Source organism: Anomaloglossus baeobatrachus, chromosome 5 (genome assembly GCF_048569485.1).
Source record: "Anomaloglossus baeobatrachus isolate aAnoBae1 chromosome 5, aAnoBae1.hap1, whole genome shotgun sequence".
Taxonomy (NCBI): domain Eukaryota; kingdom Metazoa; phylum Chordata; class Amphibia; order Anura; family Aromobatidae; genus Anomaloglossus; species Anomaloglossus baeobatrachus.
Window position 1 is genome coordinate 456,362,967 of NC_134357.1, and position 11,380 is coordinate 456,374,346.

General features: G+C 47.4%; 1 protein-coding gene across 2 annotated transcripts in view; it reads right to left on the minus strand.

Moving 5' to 3' along the window:
- Positions 1-1,487: 1,487 nt before the first annotated feature.
- Positions 1,488-11,380, minus strand: part of CASS4 (Cas scaffold protein family member 4) — a 139,260-nt gene continuing 129,367 nt past the window's right edge. For both annotated transcript variants that reach the window (XM_075347834.1, XM_075347836.1), the window contains exons 6-8: positions 9,320-9,397; positions 8,879-8,947; positions 1,488-2,331 (exon numbers count right to left, since the gene is read on the minus strand). In XM_075347834.1, the coding sequence (XP_075203949.1) occupies positions 1,915-2,331; positions 8,879-8,947; positions 9,320-9,397 (564 nt within the window). In that variant the 3' untranslated portion in view covers positions 1,488-1,914. The remainder of the gene's footprint in view (positions 2,332-8,878; positions 8,948-9,319; positions 9,398-11,380) is intronic.

The following is an 11,380-nucleotide window of genomic DNA, read 5'->3' on the forward strand; positions in this document are numbered from 1 at the left end:
TATCCAATAAGCATCAAGTCTATATGGAAAATATGGATAAAAATGATTATATGGTCAAAATACTGACTTGTCTAATAATTGTGCACACAGTGTATGTTTGATCTCAGCCCTGTTCCTGCCTGTACCTGGTCCCAGCTTGTCCTGCCTGTTGGCACCTGGTTCTAGTCATGTCCCTGCCTGTATCTGGTCCCAGTCTATCCTGCTTTTTGGCACCTGGTTCCAGTCTTATCCCTGCCTGTACCTGGTCCCAACCCGTCCTGCCTTCTGGCACCTGGTTCCCATCCTGTTCCTGCCTCTACCTTGTCCCAGTCCGTCCTGCCCTATGGCACCTGGTTCCAGTCCTGTCCCTGCCTGTACCTGGTCCCAGCCCGTCCTGCCTTCTGGCACCCGGTTCCAGTCCTGTTCCTGCCTGTACCTGGTCCCAACCAGTCCTGTCCCTGCCTGTACCTTGTCCCAGCCCGTCCTGCCCTATGGCACCTGGTTCCAGTCCTCTCATTGCCTGTACCTTGTCCCAGCCCATCCTGCCTTCTGGCACCTGGTTCCAGTCCTGTCCCTGCCTGTACCTTGTCCTAGCGTATCCTGCCTTCTGGCACCTGGTTCCAATCCCGTCCTGCCCGTATCTGTTACCAGTCCGTCCTGCCTTGTTGGTGCTAGAGACTCTGCCTGTCTGTCCTGGCCATGCCATCTGCCTTGCTAGTGACTCTGCCTATCTGTTCTGCCTGTCCGTTCTGCCCTGTTAGTGCTTGAGTCTCTGCCTGTCTGCCTTGCCTGTGTTGTCTGCCTCAAACTACCCTGCTGGTCCCTGTCTGGACTTGAGACTTTGTCCTGTCTGCTCCTGTGTCCGCCCCTGCCCTGGGGGTCAGCTTCCATAGTCCAGTCTTTACCCCACAAAAGGGTAGGCCCGGGCTTTCCCTGTGGCCAAGTGGGTCCACTTCAGCTTGCCACACCACCATCTCCGGTGGCGGGCGTTACACCTTTCTAGGGAAATTAGATTTCTAGTGCCATTGGGGATAAGAGACGGATGAAAATAGTGACAGTCTCTGTACAGCATTTTAGAATATGTTGACATACTATAAGAAATCAAAAGAAACCAGGGATGAACAATAAAGCGTTTTTAAATATTCTTTTATATTAAATACAAATTCTGTCAAAATACACATAAAAAGACAAGCAAGTCTGTACAAATGTCCATTTGGAAATACATTTACAGTATAAGGATGTACTCATCACCTCTGTGTTGGGCTCACAATGGTGTTGTGGATGCGGAATGTATTATTCCGTGGATCTCTTTCGTACATAGCCGTTAGCTGAAAGACTGAAATTGTCATGAGAATTAGGTTCCTTTAGACTCAAAGGTTGTCAACAGTCTCAAAGAAATGTTTTTCTCCCACGCCAAAATTAAAAAGAAAGGCATATTTGCACAACGTATCAGAGACAGTACATTCAACTGTTATGGAGACCCAAAAATGGAGCACCGAGATAGGTCACCATTAATGGTGAGAACAGGTTCTCTTTTGCTAATAATTTGTGTGGCCATCGACAACTAGCTTAGGAGTTTATACAAACAAGGCAATGCTTCCTGCAAAAAATAGATATGTAAATGAACAGTCCTCCAAAAGGAAGAAAACAATCTCTCTCGAATGCCACCCTACAGTATTTACCCTATGAGCCAATGCTTATGCTCTTCTCTTTAAAAGTGAACCAGTAGAAAGCAAAATAATGTTCTACAAGATCTTCTCTCCAATACAGAGTATTGGAAAAGGAAGAAAAGAGGATGGAAGAAACACTTAATCAATGGTAGCAATAAGTTCTCCTTCTTCTTTGGCTTGATGGGCATCCTGGTCTTTGAGTTTGGGTTATATTTATCCAAAGTATGTGACATTTCATTTTGTATCTCCTTCACCATTTTCACCATCATTCCATCATTGCCCGAAATAATTTTGTATAGTTGGCTAACTCATTTGTCCTACCCTGAAGCTCCTGCATGTTAGCCACACTTGGGTACTGAATGGCAGCCGTCTTGGTTGCCATGGCCAAGTTCTTGAGTAGACTGCAGAGCTCGCTGCTCTTGAATAGAATGTCATTGCGGGCTTCGTTGGTCTTGACATCTTGACATAGAAGGTCCACTAGTTTTTGTCCAACCATAATGATCAGTTTTCCGTGGGTGATGAAGACTTCCGGTGTCTCGTTTTTGTTTAGACTGTCTTCAAAAACACGTATTGCCTTCTGGAGAGCGCCGAAATAAAGGTAGCAGTTCTCAGAGAGTGCGATCTTCTTTATTGGATCTGTTGGTCTAGGGGCCTCTGGTTTCATTGTGACCACTGTGGGTTCCTAAAGGGAAAAACGAGGAATTAGTGTTTTATTTAATTACTTTTGGTTATTTTATTATAACTACATTAGAGAAATACTGTCCTCTTGACAAATGGGGATCTTCGAGATGAGCACATAAAAACAAAACCAAGATTTGCATTAGAGAAGTTGCATGGAAGCTCCTTAATTCCACTGTAAAACGATATGGTTTTGTAACTAAAATTACATCTTAATGGGGTAACCCAGGGAAATTACAGGTCATTTAATAGTCACTTGGTCAACACCCTATCTCTAGCCAGCTATACAGCTCTGGCAAAAATTAAGAGACCACTGCCAAACTTTCAGTTTTTCTGATTTTTCTTTTTAAAGGTATATTTTTGATTTTTAATCACAGCTTTCATGCGCCTTGGCATGCTTTCCACCACTCTTTCACACTGCTTATGGGTGACCTTATGCCACTCCTGGTGCAAAAATTTAAGCAGTTCTTCTTTGTTTGATGGCTTGTGACTATCCATCTTCCTCTTGATTACATTCCTGAAGTTTGCAATGGGGTTCAGGTCTGGGGATTGGGCTGGCCATGACAGGGTTTTGATGTGGTGGTCTTTCATTCACACATTGATTGGCCTAACTGTGTGGCATGGCACATTGTCCTTTTCAGCTTTGCCCAATACCTGGTCGTCTAGTGCAGAGGTTCCCAACTCCAGTCCTCAAGGCACACCAACAGTGCATGTTTTCAGGATTTCCTTAGTATTGCACAGGTGATAATTTAATCACCTGCAAAGGTGCTGAATCCAACACCCATGCAATGCTAAAGAAATCCTGAAAACATGCACTGTTGGTGTGCCTTGAGGACTGGAGTTGGGAACCTCTGGTCTAGTGGTTAGACGGAAACCTGGAGAGGTGTACAAGCCACAGTGTCTTGCACCTACTGTGAAAGTTGGTGGAGGAAGGGTGATGATCTGGGAATGCTTCAGCAAGGCTGGAAGTGGGCAGATGATTAAAGTTTGCAACGGACATATGAATCAAGCCGCATACAAGGTTATCCTAGAAAAACAGTTGCTTCCTTTTGCTCAGGAAATGTTTCCCAACTCTGAGGACTGATTTTTCCAGCAGGGCAATGTGCCATGCCACACAGCCAGGTCAATTAATGTGTGGATGAAGGACCACCACATCAAAACCCTGTCATGGCCAGCCCAATCTTTAGACCTAAACCCCATTGAAAACCCTGGAATGTAATCAAGAGGAAGATGGATAGTCACAAGCCATCAAACAAAGAACTGCTTAAATTTTTGCACCAGAAGTGGCATAAGGTCACCCAAAGTGAGTGTGAAAGACGCATGAAATCTGTGATTAAAAATCATGGTTATTCCACAAAATATTGATTTCTGAACTCTTCCTGAGGTAAAACATTAGTATTGTTGTTTCTAAATGATTATAAACTTGTTTTCTTTGCATTATTTGAGGTCTTAAGCCTGCTTTACACACTTCAATAGATCTTTCAATCCGTCGTCGGGGTCAAGTTGTAAGTGACGCACATCCGGCATCGTTCGTGATGTATTTGCGTGTGAAACCTACATGCGATCGATATTGAACGAAAATACGGTGATCGCATACACGTCGTTTATTCCTCATACATTGGACGTTTGGTAGTACGAAACTAGTGAATTGTAACGTGTGACATCCCTCATACGATTGTGATGTCTGAGGCTATGTGCGTAGGTGTGCGCTCTGCACCGCAGCTTAACAAAGGTCTGCTTCAGAGCGCAGCTGAAAAGCTGCGATCTGAAGCGCCTCACAAAGTCTGTCATGCACTAATCTCTGTCAGTCCGTCACTATCTCTGTCCCTCTCTCTCTGTCCATGTCAGTCTATCCCCCTCTCTCATATACTCACCGATCCCCGGCGCTGCACGGCATTCACACTGCTGCGGCGGCTTTTACTGTTTTGAAAAAGCTGGCCGCCCATTAAACAATCTCCTATTCCCTGCTTTCCCCGCCCACCGGCGCCTATGATTGGTTACAGTGAGACACGCCCCCACGCTGAGTGACAGGTGTCACACTGCACCCAATCACAGCAGCCGGTGGGCGTGTCTATACTGTGTAGTGAAATAAATAATTAAATAATTAAAAAAAACGGCGTGCGGTCCCCCCCAATTTTAAAACCAGCCAGATAAAGCCATACGGCTGAAGGCTGGTATTCTCAGGATGGGGAGCTCCACGTTATGGGGAGCCCCCCACCCTAACAATATCAGCCAACAGCCGCCCAGAATTGCCGCATACATTATATGCGACAGTTCTGGGACTGTACCCGGCTCTTCCCGATTTGCCCTGGTGCGTTGGCAAATCGGGGTAATAAGGAGTTATTGGCAGCCCATAGCTGCCAATAAGTCCTAGATTAATCATGTCAGGCGTCTATGAGACACCCTCCATGATTAATCTGTAAATTACAGTAAATAAACACACACGCCCGAAAAAATCCTTTATTAGAAATAAAACACACAAACACATTCCCTGGTTCACCACTTTAATCAGCCCCAAAAAGCCCTCCTTGTCCGGCGTACTCCACAGTCCTCCAGCGTCGCATCCAGCGCTGCTGCATGGAGGTGACCGGAGCTGCAGCAGACACAGCCGCTCCGGTCACCTCCACGCAGCTAATGAAGACAGCCGCGCTATCGGCTGAGCTGTCAGTGAGGTTACCCGCTGTCACTGGATCCAGCGGTGGATGCAGCGGTGGCCGCGGGTAACCTCAGTGACAGCTCAGCTGATCGCGCTACTCACCTCAGTTGCTGACTGGAGCTGACCGGAGCGGCGGTGAGTAGCGCGATCAGCTGAGCTGTCACTGAGGTTACCCGCGGCCACCGCTGCATCCACCGCTGGATCCAGTGACAGCGGGTAACCTCACTGACAGCTCAGCCGATAGCGCGGCTGTCTTCATTAGCTGCGTGGAGGTGACCGGAGCGGCTGTGTCTGCTGCAGCTCCGGTCACCTCCATGCAGCAGCACTGGATGCGACGCTGGAGGACTGTGGAGTACGCCGGACATGGAGGGCTTTTTGGGGCTGATTAAAGTGGTGAACCAGGGAATGTGTTTGTGTGTTTTATTTCTAATAAAGGATTTTTTCGGGCGTGTGTGTTTATTTACTGTAATTTACAGATTAATCATGGAGGGTGTCTCATAGACGCCTGACATGATTAATCTAGGACTTATTGGCAGCTATGGGCTGCCAATAACTCCTTATTACCCCGATTTGCCAACGCACCAGGGCAAATCGGGAAGAGCCGGGTACAGTCCCAGAACTGTCGCATCTAATGTATGCGGCAATTCTGGGCGGCTGTTGGCTGATATTGTTAGGGTGGGGGGCTCCCCATAACGTGGAGCTCCACATCCTGAGAATACCAGCCTTCAGCCGTATGGCTTTATCTGGCTGGTTTTAAAATTGGGGGGGACCGCACGCCGTTTTTTTTAATTATTTAATTATTTATTTCACTACACAGTATAGACACGCCCACCGGCTGCTGTGATTGGGTGCAGTGTGACACCTGTCACTCAGTGTGGGGGCGTGTCTCACTGTAACCAATCATAGGCGCCGGTGGGCGGGGAAAGCAGGGAATAGGAGATTGTTTAATGGGCGGCCGGCTTTTTCAAAACAGTAAAAGCCGCTGGAGCAGTGTGAACGCCGTGCAGCGCCGGGGATCGTGAGTATATGAGAGAGGGCTGCTAACTTCAGTTACTCAGGAGTTTAGCGGTCGCCGGTGAGTCTTCACTGGTGACCGCTAATCAGGACGCGACACAGACAGAGCCGCAGCATGACAATGGAGTCGGGTGAAGTTCACCCGAGTTCATTCTGACAGTGCGGCTCTGTCTGTGGCTGCTGTCATCTGCCATTCAGCTCTGCTACATGGCTGTCTGTGTCTGCTGTCAGCGGCCATGTAGCAGAGCTGAATGGCAGATGACATAGTAAAAACGCATCCCTACACATCACACACGCTTGTCAAGACAATAAATAAAAAAAAAAGGGTGCCCAATGCATACGTCACAGAACACATGATCTAAAGGATCGCACACAAAATTGACCAATTTAACATAGGCTACTAACGCACGTGTGACAGCAAATGAACGACCTACGTGCAATCTCATTAGATCGCATATGCGACCTGGGCGTGTCACATCGCATACGAGATCGCATACCTAATTGTAAGGTGTAAAGCTGGCTTAAAAGCAATTCATTTTTTTGCTATTTTTCTCATTTTCAGAAAATAAATACAAAATTTATTGCTTGGAAATTCGGAGACGTTGTCAGTAGTTTATAGAATAAAAGAACAATTTACATTTTATTCAAAAATATCTCTATAAAGATAAAAATCGGAAAAACTGAAAATTTTGCAGTGGTCTCTTAATTTTTGCCAGAGCTGTATACTGTATTTTTCAGATTATAAGGCCCCTTTCACACGTCAGTGATTCTGGTACGTTTGTGCTTTTTTTTAAACGTACCAGAATCACGGACATACGCAGACCCATTATAATGAATGGGTCTGCTCACACGTCAGTGATTTGTCACTGCACGTGTCTCCGTGCGGCGTACCCGCGTGTGCGTGATTGCTGCACGGAGACATGTCCATTTTTTTTCTGGCATCACTGATGTTCCACAGACCACGCAGTGGTGTGGTCCGTGAAACACGTGCCAGAAAAAAACGTACTTTTAAAATAAAAAACATTTTAACTCACCCGGCGTCCAGCGATGTCCTCTGCAGCCCGTGCAGCTTGCTCCTTCTGTGCCGGCCGATTACTGTCGCGCATATTCATTATGCGCGACACAGCCGACCCGGAAGCAACTGCTGCGGGAGCGATCAGCACTATGGACAGCGGGTGCGGGTGCAGGTGAGTGAATCTCTAAGTGCAATCACGGGCCACGGAGAACGGAGCCCGGATTGCACTTAGACAACCCACGTGTGCCGTGATTTTCGGCACACGCAGGGACATGTGCGTGTTTTACACGCCAGTGAAAAACGTCTGTGTTTTTCACTGACGTGTGAAACGGGCCTAAGACACACTTTTCCTCCCAAAAATTTAATGAGAGCTGTGTCTTGTAATACGAATGTAGCTTATTGGGAGGTGGTGGAGAGGGGTAGCAGGAAGCAGGGGCAATGCTGTGGGCGATGTGCTGCTGGGGCTGCGGGCGCTGTGCTGCGGGCGGTGAGGCAGGGGCATTCTGAAAATGTCGGCGTTGCGGGCTTCAAATAATTGCGCACGGAGTCGGTGTGTGTGTGCAGATGGAACTCTCGGCTCAAGATCTCATCTACGCATGCGCCGCCTCCGACCCATTGATCTCTCATCAGCGGACTGAAGGAAAATGGCGCCCAGAGGTGGCGCGTGCGCAGATGAGATCTTGGCTTGTCATTGAGCCGATAGATCAATCTGTGCACACGCCGACTCAGCGCACCATTTCTTTGAAGCCCGCACCGCCGATAATTTCCTGGTGCTTTCCTACTGTCACGGTTTCAATGTGCGGAGCATCATGTGCTCTGTGATCTTCTGCCATGCTCTCCTGCAGAGCTGGTACTTGCCTGTTCCATCGCGCAGATCGTTTTGCAGGTTAAGATACTCTGCTGTTTGTCTCCTGTGGATGGGTTGTTTCTCAGCACTGGCTCCTACGCTGGTGCTGGGAGGAACGGTACTTAGATGCACCTCGTTCCGGGTGATTGCTCTGCTTCATTAGGGAGCAAGCTCGACCGGAACGTTACCAGTCATATTTCCTGGTTCCGCAGTAATTGCTCTTGGCTCCCGTTTGTGTACAGTTATCTGATCTTCGCTTTTCGACCCTGGACTGTTGTTGAATCTACTCTGCCTGCCCCCCTGACTTTGTCGTTACCTCCTGGCTTCTGACCTCAGACCTTCTCCTGACCATATCTCCTCCTGCTCCCTGTATCCTATACGTACTCTCCTGGAATCCTGACCCTCGGCCTGTATCTTGATCTCGTCTCTGCCTGCTCCCTGTATCCTGTAGTGTCCTCCTGGTTTCTGATCCCGACTTGTCTGACTACATATCTGTTCACACTGCATTCAAGTAGTATTTAGCGCCACCTAGTGACTAGCATCACACTAACGCCACATAATATCGAGCATCACAACTACCTAACAGTGCCTGCAGCGAGCATCTGGGACAGCTGCCGCACCGCCCGCAGCATTGCCCTGCTCTACCACCGCTGCCATCCCTCACCTCTCCCCCGGTAAGACACCACTGGATTGTAAGATGGATCCCTTTTTTAACCCTTTTTTTCCTCTAACTTTGGGGTGCGTTTTATAATTTGGTGCATCTTATAAACCGAAAAATACGGTAATAAAAATTGTCTGATCGTTGTTCTCCCCGTGGTCACGTGAGTTTCCTCGAGTTCTCTGGTTTCCTCCCACACTCCAAAAACCATATTGATAAAGAATTTAGATTGTCCCAATGGGGACAGTGTTACTGATGTATGTAAAGCGCTGTTGAATTACTAATGCTTTATAAATGAATAAATATCAATATTACCATATTAATATTATTATTATTATTATCTTGTGCAAACCACACTTACTTTTAAGAAGCCTGTGCCAAGGTCACTACATGAATATATCCTGGAATCAGGTTTCAGCCATCCTCTTCTCTAAAATAAAATATCATTATGATCAATTATTCCGTTAATTTTGTTTTCACACATTAATGTCTATATAAATTGTATCCTATTTTCATGCTATCATACAGGGGGGGCTGATTTGTTGAAATCGATATAAAAAGTTGTTTTTTTAAGCGGAATCATTGGCACGCGCTGTATCTGTAGAGTTCTGGTCTCTTATGTCACATGACTCAAAATAACGCTAATGTAAGGACACATCACCGCCAATGGACATTAGTGGTACTGCAGCCTTAATTACTAATATTTGCAAAGTAAATCACTCTGCAATGGGAGCACGCTTCATTTAGATGCAGAGAAAGACCCTTTAATGTGAACATAATGACTTCAAGATGAAACTTTTACCTTTTCTTCAGGACTGGTCTTATTTTCCAGCTGTTGCATTGGAGATAAGCTCTGCATTTTCTCAAAATCCTCTTTTTTCTGTAAAAGAATTCAAAGCAATACTTTAAAGAGGTCATTAACTTTACAAAAAGTGGATTCTAAAGACTTTTATATACTTAGCAGAGCATGTTTTCACCCTCCATAGGCGCAGTGCCTGATCTCCGCTAATGCTCAGGTCTGGGTGTTTTTGCTTTGGTAGTGATGGCATGTCGATAGCTCACATCAGCACTGCAGTCAGTCACTGAGCACAGCGGCTCCGGCATCTAAACCAACAGAGCTGTTGAGCTCAGTGATTGGCTGTAGCAGGGATGTGAGCTGTCGATAATATGTCACCATTGCAGCCAAAACAATGGAAGCACAGCAGCAGTGGAGAGTCAGCTACCGTGTTTTCCCTGAAAATAAAGGGGGCTTTACACGCTACGATATCGTTAATGTTTTATCGTCGGAGTCACGTTGTTAGTGACGCACATCCGGCGTCATTAACGATATCGCAACGTGTGATACTTACCAGCGACCTTAAGCGACCTCAAAATGGTGAAAATCGTTCACCATGGAGAGGTCGTTCCAAAACCAAAAATCGGTAATGGTTGATTATCGATGTTGTTCGTCGCTCCTGCGGCAGCACACATCGCTGTGTGTGACACCACAGGAGCGAGGATCGTCTCCTTACCTGCCGCCGGCCGCAATGCAGAAGGAAGGAGGTGGGGGCGGGATGTTACGTCATCTCCACCCCCCCCTCCGCTTTGATTGGCCGGCCGCTTAGTGATGTCGCTGTGATGCCGAACGTCCCTCCCCCTTGAGGGAGGGATTGTTCGGCAGTCACAGCTACGCCACTGACCAGGTAAGGGCGTGTGACGCTGCCGTAGCGATAATGTTCTCTACGGCAGCGAACACACGATATCGCACACACGACGGGGGCGGGTGCTTACACGCTCGATATCGCTAGCAATTGCTAGCGATGTCGTAGCGTGTAAAGCCTGCTTAAGATCTACCCTGAGAATAAACCCTTGCATGATTTTACAGGATTTTTGGAGTATACTTGAAATACAACCGTACTCCAAAAATAAGCCCTAATTATAGTCAAGGCAAGTGTTAGGGGAAGTCAAACTGTGCAATCTCTCAGGGTCCTGATGCTTTTAGGGGCCCCAGCAGTTGTATTCCAAGGTTAAGATTGTTTAAGGACCATTGATTACTTCCCAGTCATGTGACATGATGTAATCAAAGGTTTCTTAATTACAGGAGTCTAAAGCTGGTGTCACACTAAGCGACAGCGACAACGACGTCGCTGTTACGTCACCATTTTCGGTGACGTAACAGCGACCTTGTAAGTCGCTGTTATGATCGCTGCTTAGCTGTCAAACACAGCAGAAGCAGCGATCATAACGTCGCTGTGCTGCATGTGCAGAGAGCAGGGAGCCGCGCTTAGCGCTGGCTCCTTGCTCTCCTAGGTACAGTACACATCGGGTTAATTAACCCGATGTGTGCTGCAGCTACATGTCACAGTGCAGAGAGCAAGGAGCCGTGCGCACTGCTTAGCGCTGGCTCCTTGCTCTCCTTGCTACAGTATACATCGGGTTAATTACCCGATGCATACTGCAGCCACATGTCACAGTGCAGGAGCCGGCACTGGCAGCAAGAGCGGAGGCCGGTAACCAGCGTAAACATCGGGTAACTAGGGAAAGGTCTTCCCTTGGTTACCCGATGTTTACGCTGGTTACAGCTTACCGCAGCTGCCAGTGCCGGCTCCTGATCGCTTCATTTCGTCGCTCTCTCGCTGTCACACACAGCGATGTGTGCTTCACAGCGGGAGAGTGACGACCAAAAAATGAAGCTGGAAATTCAGCAACGACCGGCGACCTCACAGCAGGGGCCAGGTCGTTGCTGGATGTCACACACAGCGACGGGACGTCGCTGCAACGTCACAGAAAATGGTGACGTAGCAGCGACGTCGTTGTCGTCGTCGTTATGTGTGACACCAGCTTAAATGAGCTAAACAGGAGTCAGGTTGGTATGCATGATAAG